This window comes from Rana temporaria, chromosome 4 (genome assembly GCF_905171775.1).
Source record: "Rana temporaria chromosome 4, aRanTem1.1, whole genome shotgun sequence".
NCBI lineage: Eukaryota > Metazoa > Chordata > Amphibia > Anura > Ranidae > Rana > Rana temporaria.
Genome location: NC_053492.1, coordinates 42,662,579 through 42,686,528, shown reverse-complemented (window position 1 = coordinate 42,686,528; position 23,950 = coordinate 42,662,579). Strand labels below are relative to the sequence as shown.

Here is a 23,950-nt window from a genome sequence, read left to right as displayed (position 1 = left end):
GGCGAGCATTTGAGGGAAATAAATGAGAAGGAAAAAAATCCAGAAAAGCCCCTAGCAAAACACTTTGCTCAATTCCATAACCGCGATTCGCGAGGACTAACAGTAAAAGGCATTTACCAGTTAAAACTATCTAGCCGACGTGGTGACTTTGACAAAATATTGCTACAAAAAGAAAAACTCTGGATTTATCGTTTAAAATCGCTTATGCCGGCCGGCCTAAACACAGAATTAAATTTACAGGTCTTCCTGAATCCATAGCTCATTCATTATAAGTCAGCTTAGAACTAAAAACTTAATCTTAAAATTACCAACTTGCCGAATCTGATTAGTGTCCAAATGTATTGGTCATTTATTGACCCATTCGATACCATTTCATAAGCATTATAACAACAGCTCCTTTTAGTTTCTCCTCTAAAAAGATTGTATACCAAAAATTGCACTATTTCATTATATGTCTATTGTCGCTTGGTGTTTCCTTACTGTATCCTTTAACACTAAACAAATTAATCATTTTTTCCAACACAACAGTTCTTATCTTGCGCCCTATAATTAACAACTTTATCATTTAGTTGTGTCCTAATTTTTGCTTCGTTTTTAGCAATAAAGGGTCACGATACTATACCCTTAAATTTTTGCTTAAGTATGATACTTATGGCACAATCTATTGTTATATCTGCCTGAGAGAGAGAGAAAAGAAAGAAAAAGAAAAAAACTACCATCCAAAAATGACAATTCAAGCTGATAACATAGTCAGCATTGATGGCTATACTTCAGTCATTTATAACCTCGTCCTAGTAGTGCAAATCTACACCATAGGCTGTTCCATCCAAAATTCAAAGTTCCTTCACATCGGCGCATTGCATTGTGCTAATCATTGATACAAATTGAAGAATGATTGCCATTGCAGCCTGACACCAATCAAGACATCAACATAAAACACCCATTGACTAACTGTGCAGCACGTCCAGGAAGAAGCTACGCCACTAAGCACGGCGAAACGCGTCGACGTCACAGCTCGACGCCCGCCACGCCTATACCGGTGTTTAGCCGGCTGACGGGAGAACGAGGGAACGGCTTCGTTTGAAAGAACAGCTTAGAAGCCGATGTCACAGCTCGAACCTCGCTACGCCTATACCGGCGTCCAGCCAGCTGACGGGAGAACGAGGGAACGGCTTCTTTTGAAAGAACAGCTTAGAAGCCGATGAGACGTCTTGCGATAGATAAACTATCCGCAAGCTTACTTCAAAGCACATATGCCATCTAGTGCCTATTATGCAGCCTCCTCAATAACACACTGCAAAGGGGAAAAAATGGAATCCTGCTGGTAAACTTGCTACAAAATAACCATGGATGTCGTTACAAACTAGATGAACAACAAACACAGGTCGGTAATTTTACCTATATAAGATCGGATGATCAAAGACCGAATTACATCTATGTCAAGGTAACAAATGGAAATATAATAGCAAGCAGTATAATTGTACTGATACCTCAATACATGCTATGGACAGCAGTTCCCTATGATGCCTGATTTGTTGCTTGTCAATTAAATGATACTAACAATACTATCATATTACCAGAAACTAATTTACAAATGAAAATTCAACGGATACTCCTGATAATTTCCATAAGATTTTTTTGCTTGATTAACCAATATTGATACTGGTTACTTAATTGATACTAATTATACCAACAAAGTATCATTGCCATTCTTGATACCAATACAGCTAGAACTTTTTACAGCTATCCAGTATCAAATTCATCATCATTTTTTGGTTTAATAATATTTATGGACTTCCATCTAATTTGTAAATATCATTGTACAATATTTTTAAACAATTTTGGGTATTGACAAACACACGGCACACTACATACTCTTCTCCCCTCTCCCTAACCACTGGTTCACCCACCAGTTAATGCATCAATTTGATATCACAGCGTCATATAACGTGGTGAGACCTTATGGTTTCCCATATATGATCACTAAATACAGAATCCCTATGATCCTTGATCGGGCTATTTAAAAATTGTCTCATTATATTATGCATGTTACTGGTGTGTGAACTTTATAGCGCGCGTAGACGGGCGCCGTTAATTGTAGTCTTTGTTAGTCTTGTCAGTCTTGTTATATGTGCTCAGGAACTTTAAAACATTAATTAGACAATTTTTAATCGCACGAATTGTGCTAAATAAATCTAATATTTGATATATTTCTAATCAAGTCTCTTGGTCAATTACTGCTACTAATAGTAACCCTCTTATCTAAACTCTATAGTTTTCCCTTAAACTAATTCCTATCCCCCAACTCATCCATTTCATTAATTTATTTTATGCTTAATAAGGTTACAGTAACAGCACCATTATTTATCGGATGACCTCATATAGGTATCTTCAATTTAGGATACCTATTTAATCAGTGACTTTACTTGCGTTTTTCTCCCCTTCCCCTTTTCCTAAAAATATTACTTTCGATATCAATATCTGACCACTATGGTCATTTCTAGCAAGGTCACATAATTAAACATTTTGAACAGCCTAAATTACACTACCAATAATACTATATACTTGATATGGCCTTCACCCTAGGTGAGGACATAGACAGAGAAATACAATCTGCTTTCAATAGTGATACTCCGCAGACACTTGATCAAAACGAAGAAATCAAAAACAAATTCAAAGAGCATAAAAAACTCTTAATTAAGCATTTGAATAGAAAATGGGACGTATCCTCATTGGAGACTTACATTTTACATAAAATAGTCCCCAGGGGTCTGCGGGATAAAACTATACCAGCAGAACATCTACACACGGACAGTTTTCTTCCAAAATGGAAAGAGCTCTGTATTAAACATGGACTATCAGTCATGGAACTAATAGTAGAAGAGGAAAAACAACAGCTAATTAATATCCAGCAACAAATTAAAATTAGCGCTCAAGAACTTGATGAACTTAAGGACGAGGAAGAATTTACCAAACAAAATGAACAACTAAAAAAAGATATCGAAAAAATTCAACTAAACTTGAAAATCACTAAACAGAGTAAATTCAAACGTGATATAGCGGATTTTGAAAAGGGAGAGATTTTTGACCTCACAAAACATCGCACACGTGGTAGATCGGTGAATCGCCAAATACGCTCACAATCGCGACAGCGACGTGGAAAACCACAGAGCGACACAGAGGAGGGAACAATAAAATCGGTTATTTTTTTAGACCAACAGGGGGTACCCTTGGAGGATCATCCTACATCACCCCAAAAGTCAAAACAGCCCCCCAAAAAATCTCAACAAACCAGAGGCATTTACGAACGTACACACACGAGGAGTCAAAAGAACTGAACAATAAGGACTGTACACAACAACCCTTGACCGTAAAAGATCTTAAGGTAGTGAACCTGACTGACCTCGACTTGTCCTCAGATCATCTGAAATTACTGCAGAAAGGAATGACTTTCTCGCCAGCGGCAAATATGGACGAATTCACTGTCTTTAAAGATATTACCCTATTTCTCCGTAAGATCTTTTATCGATCTTTGTTCTCGAAAGATAGCATTCCGATCGATAAATCTGAATCAATACAACCAGATGACCAACGTGCACTCGATATGCTAAACTCATTATTGGATGAGAACCAGTCATCTGATGATGAACCATCCCAAATGATCAGACGGCCCAATCTGACTATAAGATCACTACGAATGCCAACACTATCTAAAAATCGATGGTTGCAGATGTTTCTGGACATGGTGCAAAGTGACCTTGAAAAAATTGACTGGAGCAAAAAACCCAGTGATAATCTAACTGTCAATGAAAGGCAGGCCCTATATGAGTTAGAGTCTAATAAAAACATAGTCATAAAAAATAGTGACAAAGGTGGCAACGTGGTAATTCTTACCCAAGAACAATACGAAAGCGAAGCAAAGCGACTATTAAGCGACACTTCGACCTATACGAAACTAGACCATAATCCATTGCCTCTAGTTGTCTCTAATTTAAATTATAAACTCTTACTAGCTAGGGATGAAGGACTGCTCACTAATAAGGAATACAACTACCTAAGTGTACAAAATTACAATACACCAACATTTTACATCATACCAAAGATCCACAAGGATCTCAGAGAGCCACCAGGCAGACCTATTGTCTCTGCCTGTCAGGGACCCCTTGAGTGCACAGGAAAATATCTTGATGGGTTACTCAAAGAGATGGTTACCAACTTACCGTCATTTGTCCAGGATACACAGCATGTACTGGCAAAGCTCCAGGACCTCGGCGTTGAACCAATACCGCCAAGCACACTCCTTGTTAGTATCGATGTGGAATCATTGTATACCTCGATACCACATGGAATAGGAATTATGGCGGTACAGACCTTCTTAGATGAAACCTACCCATTGGCAGGTCCTCAAAATGAGTTCATCACCGAGATGCTGGAGTTTGCTCTGAATAATAACAACTTCCAATTTATGAGCACATACTATCGCCAAATAAGAGGCACGTCTATGGGTGCAGCGTGGGCACCCGCCTACGCTTGCCTGCACTTGGGGCACTGGGAGACAGAGGACGTCTACACGTCATCGATGTACCGCCGCCATGTACTTACCTGGTGGCGGTACATCGATGACGTGCTCATGTTGTGGCGAGGCACCACTGAGCAGCTTCGACAGTTCATGTGTGAATTGAATGATAATCAACGTAATATACGCTTGACATACACCTCGCACACACAAGAATTGTCGTTCCTCGACCTGAAAATCAGATTGGAGGAGGGACAAATTAATACTAGCACCTACCGCAAGGACACAGCCGCGAACACGCTGCTCCATGCCACAAGTCACCATCCCGCTTCACTCAAAAATGGAATTCCAATAGGACAATTTTTGCGCATCAAGCGCAATTGTTCCAAACCAAGCGACTACTATCGCGAAAGTCAAGACCTTTACAATCGGTTTCGAGAACGCGGGTACTCACATAGACAAATAAAAAATGCCCGCAAAAAAGCAGCAAATAGGGAGCGCAAAGAACTACTTACAATCAAAAGTGACCCAACTGACAAATTACCCCAAAATTCCGTTCAACCTATACGGATTATTACTCCCTTTGGAATACAGTGGGAGGAAGTAAGGACTGTCCTCGAAAAACATTGGGGCATTCTAACCAATGCCCCATTATTGGCAAAAATAGTAAGTGACAAACCAAAGCTCGTGGCACGTAGAGCTCAAAACATTGGTGATAGGCTAATCAGATCAGAATACATACGGGTCCCTGATCCTACTTGGCTTACAAATTACCCTCGCTCCCATGGTATGTTCCCCTGCACCAAGTGCCACATTTGCCCATATGTCGATCGAACGTCTAGTTTCGAGGACTCTACGGGAAGGAAATCTTTTGAGATCAAGGGCCTAATCAATTGCCTTACGGAACGTGTGATCTACATGATCACATGCCCGTGCAATAAAATTTACATTGGGAAAACGAAACGTCCCCTGAAGGTACGAATTGGCGAGCATTTGAGGGAAATAAATGAGAAGGAAAAAAATCCAGAAAAGCCCCTAGCAAAACACTTTGCTCAATTCCATAACCGCGATTCGCGAGGACTAACAGTAAAAGGCATTTACCAGTTAAAACTATCTAGCCGACGTGGTGACTTTGACAAAATATTGCTACAAAAAGAAAAACTCTGGATTTATCGTTTAAAATCGCTTATGCCGGCCGGCCTAAACACAGAATTAAATTTACAGGTCTTCCTGAATCCATAGCTCATTCATTATAAGTCAGCTTAGAACTAAAAACTTAATCTTAAAATTACCAACTTGCCGAATCTGATTAGTGTCCAAATGTATTGGTCATTTATTGACCCATTCGATACCATTTCATAAGCATTATAACAACAGCTCCTTTTAGTTTCTCCTCTAAAAAGATTGTATACCAAAAATTGCACTATTTCATTATATGTCTATTGTCGCTTGGTGTTTCCTTACTGTATCCTTTAACACTAAACAAATTAATCATTTTTTCCAACACAACAGTTCTTATCTTGCGCCCTATAATTAACAACTTTATCATTTAGTTGTGTCCTAATTTTTGCTTCGTTTTTAGCAATAAAGGGTCACGATACTATACCCTTAAATTTTTGCTTAAGTATGATACTTATGGCACAATCTATTGTTATATCTGCCTGAGAGAGAGAGAAAAGAAAGAAAAAGAAAAAAACTACCATCCAAAAATGACAATTCAAGCTGATAACATAGTCAGCATTGATGGCTATACTTCAGTCATTTATAACCTCGTCCTAGTAGTGCAAATCTACACCATAGGCTGTTCCATCCAAAATTCAAAGTTCCTTCACATCGGCGCATTGCATTGTGCTAATCATTGATACAAATTGAAGAATGATTGCCATTGCAGCCTGACACCAATCAAGACATCAACATAAAACACCCATTGACTAACTGTGCAGCACGTCCAGGAAGAAGCTACGCCACTAAGCACGGCGAAACGCGTCGACGTCACAGCTCGACGCCCGCCACGCCTATACCGGTGTTTAGCCGGCTGACGGGAGAACGAGGGAACGGCTTCGTTTGAAAGAACAGCTTAGAAGCCGATGTCACAGCTCGAACCTCGCTACGCCTATACCGGCGTCCAGCCAGCTGACGGGAGAACGAGGGAACGGCTTCTTTTGAAAGAACAGCTTAGAAGCCGATGAGACGTCTTGCGATAGATAAACTATCCGCAAGCTTACTTCAAAGCACATATGCCATCTAGTGCCTATTATGCAGCCTCCTCAATAACACACTGCAAAGGGGAAAAAATGGAATCCTGCTGGTAAACTTGCTACAAAATAACCATGGATGTCGTTACAAACTAGATGAACAACAAACACAGGTCGGTAATTTTACCTATATAAGATCGGATGATCAAAGACCGAATTACATCTATGTCAAGGTAACAAATGGAAATATAATAGCAAGCAGTATAATTGTACTGATACCTCAATACATGCTATGGACAGCAGTTCCCTATGATGCCTGATTTGTTGCTTGTCAATTAAATGATACTAACAATACTATCATATTACCAGAAACTAATTTACAAATGAAAATTCAACGGATACTCCTGATAATTTCCATAAGATTTTTTTGCTTGATTAACCAATATTGATACTGGTTACTTAATTGATACTAATTATACCAACAAAGTATCATTGCCATTCTTGATACCAATACAGCTAGAACTTTTTACAGCTATCCAGTATCAAATTCATCATCATTTTTTGGTTTAATAATATTTATGGACTTCCATCTAATTTGTAAATATCATTGTACAATATTTTTAAACAATTTTGGGTATTGACAAACACACGGCACACTACATACTCTTCTCCCCTCTCCCTAACCACTGGTTCACCCACCAGTTAATGCATCAATTTGATATCACAGCGTCATATAACGTGGTGAGACCTTATGGTTTCCCATATATGATCACTAAATACAGAATCCCTATGATCCTTGATCGGGCTATTTAAAAATTGTCTCATTATATTATGCATGTTACTGGTGTGTGAACTTTATAGCGCGCGTAGACGGGCGCCGTTAATTGTAGTCTTTGTTAGTCTTGTCAGTCTTGTTATATGTGCTCAGGAACTTTAAAACATTAATTAGACAATTTTTAATCGCACGAATTGTGCTAAATAAATCTAATATTTGATATATTTCTAATCAAGTCTCTTGGTCAATTACTGCTACTAATAGTAACCCTCTTATCTAAACTCTATAGTTTTCCCTTAAACTAATTCCTATCCCCCAACTCATCCATTTCATTAATTTATTTTATGGTATTACAAGTTAAACAGCAATTCTAATGTAATTTTTCACTGCCATCTTTTTCCCTCTAATTAGAACCCCCAAACATTATATATATTTTTTATCCTAACACTCTGGAGAATAAAATGGCGATCGTTGCAATACTTTCTGTCACGCTGTATTTGCGCAGCCATCTTACAAGCGAACTTTTTTGGGAAAAAATTACACTTTTTTTAATTAAAAAATAAGACAACAGTAAAGTTATCCCCATTTTTTTTAATATTATGAAAGATAATGTTACGCCGAGTAAATTCATACCCAACATGTCACGCTTCAAAATTGCGTCCGCTCGTGGAATGGCGACAAACTTTTACCCTTTAAAATCTTCATAGGCGACGTTTAAAAAAATCTACAGGTTGCATGTTTTGAGTTACAGAGGAGGTCTAGGGCTAGAATTATTGCTCTCGCTTTACCAATCGCGGCGATACCTCACATGTGTGGTTTGAACACTGTTTACATATGTGGGCGCTGCTCACGTATGTGTTCGCTTCTGCGTGCAAGCTCGTCGGGACAGGGTGCGTTTTCTGGCTCCTAACTTTTTTAGCTGGCTCCTAGATTCCAAGCAAATTTGTCAAACCCTGCTCTAAGCATTATGATGGCAATCACGATTAGATAAATCTGAGTTGATAAGCTCAATCCTGTCAAAAACATTTTGCAACATTGATTAAAAAACGGTGCACGGGAAGTCCACAAATATGACCAATGAGATGATTACGGAGGATGGCGTTGAGCACGTATTATAAAACCACACTAACCCAGCATGTAGCTGTGCACATCACCATCAAAATTGATTCCTAATGTTAATATTTTGTTCTCAAGGTCACATGACAAAGAGGCCATATTGTTCAAGTCTCCATTGTTTTCCTCCATAAGGCCAGCGATACGTTCCACGCAAGGTTTTCTACTCTTTAATCTGTAAATCCATATAAAGTATCTCAAGGCTCCTCTTCATACTGCTTCTCTGTGGCCGTACCAAAATCTTCCAAGACAGATTGCAGGTACTCGAAGGTTGGCCTTTCCTCCGGCTTCTCTCGCCAACATTTCAGCATGATCTCGTAAAGATCTGTGGTGCAGTTCTCCGGGCAGGGCATGCGGTAACCCTGATCTAGGAGCTGTATGACTTCTGGGTTGGACATACCTGAGGAAAGAAAGAAAACACGTGAGGAACCTCATTGAAGAACCTGAGCAGTGTTGTACAATGTACTTAGCATCTCAATGGCTGTTGGGGGCATGGGCATCCGCTCCATAGGGCACTTGCCCCCCCTAGAAACCAGCCATGATCCTCGGGGAGAAAAACAGCAGGCAGGAAGCAAGGCGGCGGCACGCCAAATCCAATTAGAGCTGCTCTCCCTCTCTTCTAGCTCCAGCTGACAGAGAGGGGGAAGGGGGCGATCAGGGGAGATATACAGTACAGCCAGCCGGCGGCTCTCCTCTCCCTTTCACGGCACCGCTGCTCCCTTTACCAGAGAACTCGGCAGCGTCGCTGTGACAGGGAGAGGAGAGCCTGCGGGCTGGCCGTACTGTATATCTCCCCGATCGCCCCCTTCCCCCTCTCTGTCAGCTGGAGCTAGAAAAGAGAGAGAGCGGCTCTAATTGGATTCACCGTGCCCCAGCCTTGCTTCCTGCTTTCCTCGCCATGATTGGCCACAGCAGAGGGCCAATCAGAAGATTCTGGGGACTGTGGGCATCATGGGAAATGTAGTCCCTTAAGAGTGGCGGCCCCAGCGTGTCCACAGACACCATGCTAAAGCCCCCAGCATGCAAGCACTTTGCTGGGGGGGGTTACAAGAGGAGAAAAGAGAATACTGTGCTCATGCTGGATGAAGCCAGAGAGAGCCACGCTGTACCCACACCAACTAGAGAGCCATGCTGTACCCGCACCAACCAGAGAGCCATGCTGTACCCGCACCAACCAGAGAGCCATGCTGTACCCGCACCAACCAGAGAGCCACGCTGTACCCGCACCAACCAGAGAGCCACGCTGTACCCGCACCAACCAGAAAGCCACGCTGTACCCACACCAATGACTAAGCCCCTCCCCTTCATGACATTGTCAAAAAGGGACCGAGCATGGATGACCTTAAAATGATGCCCCCCCCTGAAAAAAGTTCAGCGGACACCCATGGTTGGGGGGCCTCACATTTTTCCTCAATGGTGATGTCCAAGTCGAAAAAAAAAATTGGGAGGTCTAGGTAGAACAATTGATTACATTTTCTCAAATGTTAGGCAGATTGGGGGAACTTTTCATACAGAAAGAAGGACACTTGGCATATCTGCCAGGCCAACTGTATATTTCATGTGGAAGACAATTAAAAACAAAACAAAAAAAAGATAGAGCAACATACAAACTTGCAGTGGCGAACGCCCCATTAGGGGCACTGCCCCCCTAATCCATGCGCCCGACCCCTAATCTACATGCAGGGCGCCGGACGCATGGATTTCAATTGTTTTTTTTTTTTGAAGCACATGATTAGCCGAGGCTCTAATTGGCTTAAAAAAGGGTGGGCTCGGGGCGCAGAGCAGTGTGCCCTGAGCCCACCAAGTTGTGTGACATTAGCAAATTAATGTTCGCCAATGTCTTCATGCTTCTCCTCCTGGCCAGTCGGGAATCGGGTCATGAGCCAATCGGGTTTCAGGACCCATCTCAGGACACATTTCCTGTTCGGGAGGAGAAGCAACGCCTGTTCAGCTCGGAGGAGAAGCAACAGCCCCTGCTCTTCCCTCGGCAAGCTGGAGCGAGGAGCAGCAAATGGAGGGGCAGCAACAGCCTTTTTAAGCTTCCAGGAGTCTAACCACAGATCCAGCATCACCTCGTCATTGGCCTCCAATGGTGAGGCCACTGATCGCCACTTTCTCCCGCACGGGGGGGTGGGTTTGTTTTCCGCCCCCCCCCCCCCAAAATATTGAGCAGCCACCACTGGAAACTGCCACATGTCAGCAGCGGGGGAGAGGTTTACACACGTGGTTGGGTTGATTTACCAAAACTGGAGTGTACAAAATCTGGTGCAGCTCTGCATGATAGCCAATCGGCTTCTAACTTCAGCTTGTTCAATTAAGATTTGACAAAAAAAAAGTGGAAGCTGCACCAGATTTTGCCCTTCTCCAGTTTTTGTAAATCAACCCCAGTGTGTGTAAAATCGGACCAGATGCCAGTTGGCTGTCAGGTGGAAAGGAATTGGGTGGCTACACAGCCGCATGATCGCTTTCACACACCATTTGGTCCATTGGTACATTCCCACCCCCGCCATTTTTCCTGGGCTTCGCTGTTCCACCTGCCGACCCAGGACGGCATGCCAGGTACTGCTTGGTAGAGGGAAAAGAGACCAAGCGAACATGTAGGCAAGGCAGGTAGTGGTCAAAGCTTCCCTAGCTGGGAGGGAAAGAGTTAACTTTTTTCTTTGTTAGTGGGCTTTCCGGTGGGCTCTGCCCCCTCCCTGTGCTCATAAATTCAGGAAGGAGGCTCTGCCCGAGTTAGTTCCAGCCACGTGGGAAAAAGGAAAGGCTGTCAGCTGAGTCACTGCTGGAAAGGGGGGGGGGGTGCTGAGTTGCTGAGTCACTGCTGGGAGGAGGGTGCTGAGTTTCTGAGTCAAGGCTGGGGGGGGTGCTAAGCTGCTGAGTCACTGCTGTGTACTTGGGTACAGACTGACCAAGGAGAAGTTATACTGGAGGATAGACTGACCTGGGGGGGGGAGGTGTACTGGGACTGGTACTGGGGGAATTTTACTGGAGGGCAGACTGACCTTGGGGGGACTATATTGGGGGACAGACAGACCTGGGGGACACAATACTGTGTCCTGGGGTACAGACTGACCAAGGAGGGATTATACTGGAGGATAGACTGACCTGGGGGGGGGGGTGTACTGGGACTGGTACTGGGGGAATTTTACTGGAGGGCAGACTGACCATGGGGGGACTATATTGGGGGACAGACAGACCTGGGGGACACAATACTGCAGACCTGGGCAAACTACGGCCCGCGGGCCGTATACGGCCCGGCGGACCTTTTAATCCGGCCCACCCCCGCCGCCGCTGCCACGTTAATCACCGCGGCGGGGAACATTAGACAGCGTTCGTTTAAACAGCTGTTTTCCCCGCCGCGCATAGACACTCCCCCTTGGACGGATCTGTCCAATCGCGAGCAAGGGGGAGTCACATAGACACTCCCCCTTGCTCGCGATTGGACAGATCCGTCCAAGGGGGAGTGTCTATGCGCAGCGGGGAAAACAGCTGTTCAAACGAACGCTGTCTAATGTTCCCCGCCGCGGTGATAACAGTAGGCAGGGCCGGTGTAGCAGTAAGATCGGCATCCCAAGAAAATTGGCATCCCTTGTAGCAACTGAGCATGTGCCGATTTCAGTCCATTGAAATCGAGCGCAGAGCTGCTGCACTACAACACAGCTGAGTCAGATTAACTCTGCACGCGCCGAGAGCTATTGCCGAGGAACACTGCATCAGGATGACCGCGGGGGACACAGGCTTGTATAGGCTACCTACGGGGGGGATCAGTCTGTATGTCCAGGGGGGGGGCAGTCTGTATGTCATGGGGGGGCAGTCTGTATGTCACGGAGGGGGGGGGGGGGTGCAGCCACTTGTGCCAACACACGCAGCCACTTGTGCCAACACACGCAGCCACTTGTGCCAACACATGCAGCCACTTGTGCCAACACACGCAGCCACTGTGCCACCATAAATTGTCGCCACTGTGCCAATCACACGCAGCCACTGTTCCCAAACACAGCCACTGTGCCAATCACATGCAGCCACTGTGCCAATCACACGCAGCCACTGTGCCAATCACACGCAGCCACTGTGCCAATCACACGCAGCCACTGTTCCCATCAAACACAGCCACTGTGCCAATCACACGCAGCCACTGTGCAATCAATTGTTGCCACTGTTCCCAAACACAGCCACTGTGCCAATCACATGCAGCCACTGTGCCAATCACACGCAGCCACTGTGCCAATCACACGCAGCCACTGTGCCAATCACACGCAGCCACTGTGCCCATCACACGCAGCCACTGTGCCCATCACACGCAGCCACTGTGCCAATAACACGCAGCCACTCTGCCCATCAAACACAGCCACTGTGCCCATCACACGCAGCCACTGTGCCCATCACACGCAGCCACTGTGCCCATCACACGCAGCCACTGTGCCATCACACGCAGCCACTGTGCCATCACACGCAGCCACTGTGCCAACACACGCAGCCACTGTGCCAACACACGCAGTCACTGTGCCATCAATTGTTGCCACTGTGCCCATCACACGCAGCCACTGTGCCATCAATTGTCGCCACTGTGCCCATCAAACGCAACCACTGTGCCATCACACGCAGCCACTGTGCCATCACATGCAGCCACTGTTTAATCAATTGTGGCTATTGATTAAACAGTGGCTGCCTGTCCCCAGCCTCTGTCCACCTCCTGTGTCATGTCCCCAGCGTCTGTCCCCCTCTTGTGTCATGTCCCCAGCCTCTGTCCCCCTCCTGTGTCATGTCCCCAGCGTCTGTCCCCCTCCTGTGTCATGTCCCCAGCGTCTGTCCCCCTCCTGTGTCATGTCCCCAGCGTCTGTCCCCCTCCTGTGCCATGTCCCCAGCGTATGTCCCCAGCCTCTGTCCCCCTCTTGTGTCATGTCCCCAGCCTCTGTCCCCCTCTTGTGTCATGTCCCCAGCCTCTGTCCCCCTCCTGTGTCATGTCCCCAGCCTCTGTCCCCCTCCTGTGTCATGTCCCCAGCCTCTGTCCCCCTCCTGTGTCATGTCCCCAGCCTCTGTCCCCCTCCTGTGCCATGTCCCCAGCCTCTGTCCCCCTCCTGTGTCATGTCCCCAGCCTCTGTCCCCCTCCTGTGTCATGTCCCCAGCCTCTGTCCCCCTCCTGTGCCATGTCCCCAGCCTCTGTCCCCCTCCTGTGTCATGTCCCCAGCCTCTGTCCCCCTCTTGTGTCATGTCCCCAGCCTCTGTCCCCCTCCTGTGCCATGTCCCCAGCCTCTGTCCCCCTCCTGTGCCACGTCCCCAGCCTCTGTCCCCCTCCTGTGCCATGTCCCCAGCCTCTGTCCCCCTCCTGTGTCATGTCCCCAGCCTCTGTCCCCCTCCTGTGCCATGTCCCCAGCCTCTGTCCCCCTCCTGTGCCATGTCCCCAGCCTCTGTCCCCCTCCTGTGCCATGTCCCCAGCCTCTGTCCCCCTCCTGTGCCATGTCCCCAGCCTCTGTCCCCCTCCTGTGTCATGTCCCCAGCCTCTGTCCCCCTCCTGTGCCATGTCCCCAGCCTCTGTCCCCCTCCTGTGTCATGTCCCCAGCCTCTGTCCCCCTCCTGTGCCATGTCCCCAGCCTCTGTCCCCCTCCTGTGCCATGTCCCCAGCCTCTGTCCCCCTCCTGTGCCATGTCCCCAGCCTCTGTCCCCCTCCTGTGCCATGTCCCCAGCCTCTGTCCCCCTCCTGTGCCATGTCCCCAGCCTCTGTCCCCCTCCTGTGCCATGTCCCCAGCCTCTGTCCCCCTCCTGTGCCATGTCCCCAGCCTCTGTCCCCCTCCTGTGCCATGTCTATAACAAGTACTCGTACCAGTTTTCCAACAATGATATTTACTGCTTTTTATAAAGAAATACAATTGATTTTATGCAGTATTGAGTTTAGCCTTTTGGCCCGGCCCTCCAAAATATTTTTAGTTTCTCATGTGGCCCCATCGAAAAAATAATTGCCCACCCCTGCAATACTGTGTCCTGGGGTACAGACTGACCAAGGAGGGATTATACTGGAGGATAGACTGACCTGGGGGGGGGGGTGTACTGGGACTGGTACTGGGGGAATTTTACTGGAGGGCAGACTGACCATGGGGGGACTATATTGGGGGACAGACAGACCTGGGGGACACAATACTGTGTCCTGGGGTACAGACTGACCAAGGAGGGATTATACTGGAGGATAGACTGACCTGGGGGGGGGTGTACTGGGACTGGTACTGGGGGAATTTTACTGGAGGGCAGACTGACCATGGGGGGACTATATTGGGGGACAGACAGACCTGGGGGACACAATACTGTGTCCTGGGGTACAGACTGACCAAGGAGGGATTATACTGGAGGATAGACTGACCTGGGGGGGGGTGTACTGGGACTGGTACTGGGGGAATTTTACTGGAGGGCAGACTGACCATGGGGGGACTATATTGGGGGACAGACAGACCTGGGGGACACAATACTGTGTCCTGGGGTACAGACTGACCAAGGAGGGATTATACTGGAGGATAGACTGACCTGGGGGGGGGGGTGTACTGGAGTCCAGACTGACCTGGGGTGGGGGGTTCCCTAGTCTTTCACGATCCTATAGTTTAAACGGCAAAAAAATAATAATAATTGCTGTGCGCTGCTAAAGTGTTCGGGTTTGGCTTGATGAAAAGGTGGCAACCCTACACAGAGCTCTGTACACGGGGAGCAATCTATCAATTGTTCATCCCTGCAAAGCTGGACACACAGTTAGGCACATATGTAACCTCTTGATCACCCCCTAGATGTTAACCCCTTCCCAGCCAGTGTCATTAGTACAGTGACAGTACATATTTATGCACTGATTACTGTATTAGTGTCACTGTTGATGTCAGTGGCATTAAGTCTGTTCCCCCAGTGTCAGTAATGCCGGGTACAGACGAGCAAACATGTACGATGAAACCGGTCCGTTGGACCGTTTTCACCGTACATGTCTGCCCGGGGATTTCTGTATGGTGGCTGTACTCACCATCATACAGAAATCCGCGCGTAAACAATACGTGGGGCGTGTCCGCGCCGTCGCCGCGGCGACGTGGGCGGCCCTGCCAGTTCAATGCTTCCACGCATGCGTCGAAGTAATTCGACGCATGCGAGGGATGGCGGGCGCTCGGACATGTACGGTAGGTCTGTACAGACGACCGAACATGTCCGAGCGGGCAGGATTCCAGCGGGCTGTTTTAAAACAAGCCCAGAAATATTTGCCCGCTGGAAAAAGGCCCGGCGGGCAAATGTTTGCTGGAATCCTGCCCGCTCGGGCCTACACACGACCGAACATGTCTGCTGAAACTGGTCCGCGGACCAGTTTCAGCAGACATGTTCGGTCGTGTGTACGGCCCATTAGTGTCAGATTGTCCACCACAATATTGCAATCCCATTATTATTATTATTTTTTTGTTTAATCTCTCGTTATTAAATTCTTTTTTTTTCTTTACATTTAACATTTTACTAACATTTACTGACAAAACATATCCATAAAACATTTATATATAATAGGTGGTGGCCTCTTCGGTTCCTCCTCAGGGAGAGAAAAGGGGGAGTTAAAAAAAAAAAATCCCATTATAAGTTGTTGATTGCCGCCATTTGTGGTAAAAAAAATATATATATATTCCAGTATATATACACCATAATTTGTAGGTAATATAACTTTCATGCAAACCAATCAGTAAACACTTTTTTTTTTTGGACGTCCACGCAAGACAACAGTGGTGGATGATCGCAGGATCCTCTCAAAAAACATGTAGTAGACTACATGTTGGCCTAAATTTATGAAGAAATTTGATTTTGTTACATTTTTTATTGGATGTATTTTAATTGCTTGCCGACCAGCCACCGCAGTTATACGGCGGCAGGTCGGCTCCCCTGCGCGAGAGCACGTAGCTATACGTCGGCTCTAGCGCAGGCCACTAGGGGTGTAATCGCGCGTTACAGAGCGGGGACCGGGAGCTGTGTGTGTAAACACACAGCTCCCGGTCCTGTCAGCGGGGGAAATGCTGATCTTCTGTTCATACAATGTATGAACAGCGATCAGTCATTTCCCCTAGTGAGGCCACCCCCCCTACAGTTAGAACACACCCAGGGAACATACTTAACCCCTTCCCAGCCCCCCAGTGTTAACCCCTTCCCTGCCAGTGGCATTTTTATAGTAATCCAATGCATTTTTATAGCACTGATCGCTATAAAAATGCCAATGGTCCCAAAAATTTGTCAAAAGTGTCCGAAGTGTCCGCCATAATGTCGCAGTACCGGAAAAAAAAATTGCTGATCGCCGCCATTGCTAGTAGAAAAAAAATATTAATAAAAATGCCATAAAAATACCCCCTATTTTGTAAACACTACAACTTTTGTGCAAACCAATCAATAAACGCTTATTGAGATTTTTTTTTTATGAAAAATATGTAGAAGAATACGTATCGGCCTAAACTGAGGAAAAAAATGTTTTTTATATATTTTTGGGGGATATTTATTATAGCAAAAAGTAAAAAAATATTCATTTTTTTTCAAAATTGTCGCTCTATTTTTGTTTATAGCGCAAAAACTAAAAACCGCAAAGGTGATCAAATACCACCAAAAGAAAGCTCTATTTGTGGGAAAAAAAGGACCACAATTTTCTTTGGGAGCCACGTCGCACGACCGCGCAATTGTCAGTTAAAGCGACGCAGTGCCGAATCACAAAAAGTGCTCTGGTCTTTGACCAGCAATATGGTCCGGGGCTTAAGTGGTTATAGCAGAAAGTAAAAAACTTTTCAGTCTTTTTTATTTATATTACAAAAAAATATAAAAAAAACACAGTGGTGATCAAATACCACCAAATGAAAGCTCAATTATATTTCTGTGTGAAAAAAAAAAAATGGTACAAATTTAAAGTAACAAAGTAAATTTAAAGTAACCAAATAGCAAAAAATTGCCTGGTCATGAAGGGGGGGGGGGGTAAAATCTTCTGGAGCTGAAGTCTAAAAATCATAGTAATAAGAACAATATTGTGCGTGTGGAAAATCTTGGTCTGCAATAACTCTGGTGAGACAATCCTCCTTACTTCCACTAGGGGTCACTGGTGCTTGGATAAACATGCCACGTGTCATTTTAATAGTGTAAATTGTTTTGCTATAAAAATAGGACGGGGAAAAGTTGCATTCACTGATTATTGTGATTTTTATTTAATTTTCAAATATACATTTCCCTGCCTTTATCTAAAGTCAAACATTTACTAGTGGGGGACAAATATTCAGACTACTTACTAGGCAAAAGTACAAAAGAAAATTCACGCAACATATAATATATAAGTTACATAGTAGAATGTTGATCTAAAATTCATCTCATTGCTGCAATTAAAAGCTTGCCCTTTAAGTTCAATAAGAGAGAGCGAGCATGTATGTATGTGTGTATGAATGTATACACACAAGGGGATGTAGCTCAGTGGTAGAGCGCATGCTTTGCATGTATGAGGCCCCGGGTTCAATCCCCGGCATCTCCATGTTTTGAAAGATGATGTTTACTTTGCTGAACAATAATAAATCATGTTGATTCAATTCAAACAAAAACATGAGAAGAGAAACTTAAAGTGGAGGTTCCGTGGGTTTTGCTTTTTTTTTTTTTTTTTTTTAAATGTCCAAAGCCTGGTAACAGAGCTAGCTAGGTACTAGGTACTCACCTGCTAGCCGCTCCTACGTCCATCCGCTCCGTTTTCGCCAAAAAGGATACCTTATAAAAAAGAGTCCTGTCCTTTTCCATCTTGCTTGTGGGCAATTTCAATCCCACAAGCAAACACTTCCTGGATTTCATAGTCACATGACGCGCTTTGCGCGTCATGTGACCCGCTGCCCGCGTCACGTGACACTCGAGCTGGTCTCCTGTGAGTGTTGTAACGTCACTCCCAGGAGACCTTGCGCACAGCTTCCAATTACGGCTAGTCGGGGAAAAGAAGCGACATGCCCACTCCCCGCAGGGAAGAAGACCCGGAAGTGAGGCTAAAGACAGGTAAGTGTTCAGATAGGAAAAAAAAGACAATGCTAGAGGCATGTATTAAGGCTGCAGACATGATTCTTATGAAGTTAAATTTGAGGGTGAACCTCCGCTTTAAAGAGGACCATCAGTCCCCTTATTGCTGGTGCAACCACCGTTATTGGACTGGCGTATGCGCAGATATGCTGAACTGCTCTGCCCATCCTTCGGGACCTGGTTGATCTTTGGGTGCATTAACATAGTACAGAAACAAAGAGACAAGAAATTATGTTCGGTCCGCGCACACACATTCTTAAGTAATATATTGCGTTTGTGTGCCCTTAAAATAACGTCAGTATATTTTTTTACTGAAATTTTGTGCTAATATAACAATAATAATATATAACAATTATTATTATAACTAATAATAATTCATTGTTAAACAATCAATTAATTGTAATTAATTATATATATATATATATATATATATATATATATATATATATATATATATATATATATATATATATATATATATATATATATATATATATATATACACAATATATATATACACACACACACATATATATATATATATCTGATATGTGTGTATTATTCTGACTCTGATTGTTGTGAAGCGATTTATCCCTTGTGAGACCTCTATTCCTGGCCTGTATAAGCAGATATAATCACTGAGGACAATCCTTACCAGATAGCTTAAACGCACCAATACCGATTCTATTCACAGAAGTTGCTTTAATCCAAACATCAGATGACAGGTTACAGCAGATGAACAGGTTGTAGTATTGTGCGTAGCTTACTTATGCAGAATACATGTGCCCTTGTTACATGTGGCCTGTAGCTTCAGCCATAACAGAGGAAGAAGAAAGTCAGGAAGAAGGGGTGGGGCATTACACAGAAAGGAACTGTGTAATAGATCAGACAAAGAAACTACAGAAACTGTGCATTTCCACAAAAGGTCACTAGATGGCAGCATGTAAACAAAACATAACATCCATAGAAAATGAGAAACAGTATTATATATATTATTATTATTATTATACAGGATTTATATAGCACCAACAGTTTGCACAGCGCTTTACATCAGGGAAGACAGTACAGTCACAATACAATCAATACAGGAGGGATCAAAGGGCCCTGCTCGTTAGAGCTTACAATCTAGAAGGGAGGGTCAAGTGGAACAAAGGGTAGTTAGCTGTGGGGGATGATCAGATGGACTCAAATATATAAAACAAATCTATGCCCATTGGGCAGCACACTCCCCGTCTGGCATTGTAAATGTCACTATATACATCAGAACGGTAGTGATGCAACTGCAAATGACAAACAGTGTAATTTGCCTTGATGTCTTGAAGACCCGAAAGACATAAAAGAACATGCATATATATGCAACAATAATAACTGCAATAAAGCATCAAGAATTGTCACTTAAAGTTCAAGGCACATTCTTCTTGAAGTCACAAGTAGGATCCAGCAGCGTACGCAAACAAGTTCATTCTCCAAAGGGCAAGAGCAGAATAAGCTCCGTGATAGGTCTGATGAAAGTCTTTACAGTCCCTTGTCTTGAAACCTTCACCTCCACCTTGCGTACCTTACCGTCATCACTAGGAATGCTCTTTACAATAAGTCCCATAGGCCATTCAATTTTTTTCAGCTTGCTGGTCCTTGAGCAAAACAAGGTCTCCAACTTGGAGGTTAGGGTTCAGATCAGTGGCAAAGGTCTTAACTTCAGGACGAATCTCTGGATCTTTGTTAAGTTCTAGAAGACTGAAGACATCAGCTGTGGTTTCTTCTGGATGAGCCAGCAGGAATTCAGGACCCTCTTATCCAAGGAGAATTTGCAAAGACACTTGCAGACATTGGCCTGGTGGCATGATCTGCAGGGTTTACTTCTGATTGAACATAATGCCATTGTTCAGGTTTAGATGATTTCCTGATTCTCTCTACACGGTTGCTGACATGGACGTAGAAACGTTTAGTCTGGTTGTATATGTAGCCCAGAACAACTTTGCTGTCTGTGTAGAATTTGATGTCATCTATCTGAATGTCTAGCTCACGCAGTATGAAATCTGCTATTTCTACAGCTAGCACAGTTCCACAAAGGATGGTGATATGCAGCCCCTGGAGTAGGAATTTCTTCCCTTTCGTCTGGTATCTGGTCACACTCAACTAACATTGGTAGGGGTATGCCCTCTCCCTTATTGATATGAGACCATGAACACATCAACCCTTCTGCCGAAGGTCTCTTCACGACCAGAACAGGTTCTGAGAGTATACAGTGTTGCATGTCCCTCTATACCAAAGAGCTAAAAGAATTTAGGCTTAGCCAGGGATCTGTTGCTCTGTTCATCTATTATGGCATACATCCTAATAGCTTCCTCAGGTTGGCCCTTTGGTTATACCTTGGCTAGGCATATCTTAGCACAGCATTTGTGATCCAGGCCTTCTCCTCTGTGCATGAAGAGGAAACATTAGCTGTGGCATGACCTTGTTGCTCCACGCCATGATTTGAGACAGGGCTGGAGATAGGAGGCTGCTGTGAATTGTAGGCCCGGATGCATAACTGTAACATGTCTGTCGCTACTGCATTCTGTGTACTTGATGTCAACTTTACAGTCTTTAACAAAATGTCCATAACAAGCACAGCACCTGTAGCATATTCCAAGTTTCTGGAGAATCTCCCTGCGCTCTTGTAATGTTTTAGCCCTAAGCCCAAGACATTTCTTTAAGGGGTGAGGCTTCTTGTGAATAGGGTCTTTATCTCTGTCACCCGAATCGCTCTGGTGAGCAGGAGAGGATACGGGTGGTGTGATATCTGTTCTTTTAACAGATATTGCTCTATTAAAGTCTTTACGTTTAGCTCCTGTGGTATCATACCTTGACGAAGATGATGATTATGAAGCAGGCAAGTTGGGTTCACTGAAGCTGAAGCTGGGATTGTTTCTCATCCAGGCTTGATTACTGATGAACCTGCAAAAATATGCGAATGGAGGAAAAGATACGTTGTAGTCTCTTTTGTACCTTGAGCCCTGTTGTGCCCATTTCTCTTGCAGGCCGTATGGCAGTATAGACACCACTGGATTGACACCATGAGCATTGTCCAGGAAGCTTAGTCCAGGTAGACGTGGGGCTACATGTGTGCCAAGTTTCCAGTCCAGGAAACCTACGGCCGTCCGGTACCGGGTCCCCAAATTTACAGGAGAAATTACCGTTTAACATGGGAGTCTATGGAAGGGGTGCCCGACTTTGAAAAATCGGTGCTCCCTGGCCGTAGGTCCCCCGGACACTTGTAGAGGAAGTGGGGCTATATATGTGTGCCAAGTTTGGGGTCCAGGGGACCTACGACCAGTACCGGGTCCGGGAGTTCAGGTGCAAAAAGGTGACTCGAGTATAAGCCGAGGGGGGCATTTTCAGCACAAAATAAATGTGCTGAAAAACTCTTATATTCGAGTATGTACGGGTACTTTATAAAACACATAGCATGGTAAGGGTATCCAATCCCAAGAACAAGCATGTCTTTGCCAACTCTAGCTCCACGAGAAGGTCACTCAGATCTTGAAGCTTGCGATAGTCTTTGTTCCCTATTTTTGGGAAGTTTTGCAGTCTCTTGAATAGAGCACTCTCTATGGCTTCAGAGCTACCATAGGCTTGCTCAAGTCTTGCCCATACAGCGACAAGACCTGCATCTGGGTGGTCAACATGCACTGTTCGCAGTCTTTTAACACGATCTGCAGATTCGGGCCCCAGCCACTTTATGAGAAAATCAAGTTCATCCTTGGCAGTAAGATTGAGATCAGCAATAGCAGCTTTGAAGGTTGATCTCCAGGCCCTGTAGCTCTCTGGACAGTCATCAAACCTTGAGAGGGTAGTGTTAATGAGCTCATGGCGTATCATATCTGGCAAAGTCATTCAAGTCTGATCTCTCAATCTTTGGTGCCAAAGTAACTTGTGGAACCCCTCGGGTGTGAAAGTTCTTTGGTAAAGTAGGGTGAGGTTTACCAGAATAGAATGATGTTGCAAGAGCGTTTAACTGTGGTGTAGTCCCTAAGGCTTGTGCTGGCTGTGGCTTGAGCTGCGGCTTGATACTGGAAGTCACCTTGTTGTCAGCTAGAGTCGATGTGGTTTGCTGCACAGATGCACTTGTGTTAAAGAATTGAAGAGGCTCAGGCATTTGGAGCTGAGAGGTCTCTGTGTTTAGAGTCAGAACAGTGTTAGTAGGACGTACAGGAGATGACTCTGTATCAGCGCAAACACTATGCTTTAGTACATATTCACTGGTGTGTTCAACTGGGTCTTGCAGCTCCGCTGGGATGGAACAGTCTGAGTTAGCACTTTCTCCTATCGCTTGTTCAAGGACTCTCAGCCTTGCTAGGGCAGCTGCTTCCTCCTTTTCCATTTGCAGAGCCTTTATTTAGAAAACTGCCTCTGCTTGATGAGCTTCCATCTCTGCTTGGTGAGCTGCTTGTTGAGCTACCATCTTTGCTTAAAGAGCTTTTCTTTGAGCATCCAGCTCTTCTTGGTGAGCTTCCATCTCTGCTTGGGGAGCTGCTTGTTGAGCTACCATCTTTGCTTGATGAGCTGCCATTTGTGTTTCTATTTCTGCTTCCTTTCTGGTAAAGGAGCTTTGCACTTTATTTTCTTCCAGACATGCACAGGTCTCTATTAGCTTGTAACTTAATGTTGAGCTTCTGGAGTGAGAGGATCTGGAAGTATGAGCAGTGTGCTTGGTTGATGTGGATCTGTGAGATCTGGTCTCCTGCAGTTGAGCAATGCGGAGTTGGTGACTCGAGTATAAGCCGAGGGGGGCATTTTCAGCACAAAATAAATGTGCTGAAAAACTCGGCTTATATTCGAGTATGTACGGGTACTTTATAAAAGACATAGCATGGTAAGGGTATCCAATCCCAAGAACAAGCATGCAATATATATTGCAAATCACCAGTTATTAGATGCAGTGGCTGCATTCATTTTCTTTTTTTCAGGCTTTTTTCCCTTTTATTTTCTCCTGATGATCCTGTTAACCCAGGCAACACTACTCCCCTCCCAGGAGTGACTCAGAAGTTCAGCTTCCCGTACCCTTTTCCCAACAGTGACTTAGCAGCTCAGGAAACACTGCTTCCCCTCTCAGGGGTGACTCACTGATGAGGCAGCACTGACAGACGCTGATGAGGCAGGGCCGACAGGCACTGATGAGGCAGCACTGATAGGCGGCACTAATGGGCTCTGATAGGTGGCACTGATGAGCACTGATAGGCAGCACTGATGGGTACTTATATGCAGCACGGAAGGGCACTGATGATCTGCACCGATTGGCATTGATAGGCAGCACTGATAGGTACTAATGGGGCTGCACTGATAATCAGGGTG

General features: G+C 44.9%; 1 protein-coding gene and 1 non-coding gene across 3 annotated transcripts in view; one reads left to right on the top strand and one right to left on the bottom strand.

Annotated features, from left to right (window-relative positions):
• Positions 1-8,393: 8,393 nt before the first annotated feature.
• Positions 8,394-23,950, bottom strand: part of LOC120936179 (tyrosine-protein kinase Blk-like) — a 161,500-nt gene continuing 145,943 nt past the window's right edge. For both annotated transcript variants that reach the window (XM_040348337.1, XM_040348338.1), the window contains one exon: positions 8,394-8,999. In XM_040348337.1, coding sequence (XP_040204271.1) covers positions 8,797-8,999 — 203 coding nt within the window. In that variant the 3' untranslated portion in view covers positions 8,394-8,796. The remainder of the gene's footprint in view (positions 9,000-23,950) is intronic.
• On the top strand, positions 18,021-18,092 carry TRNAA-UGC. Its single transcript has one exon. It is a non-coding gene; the product is annotated as a tRNA-Ala (tRNA).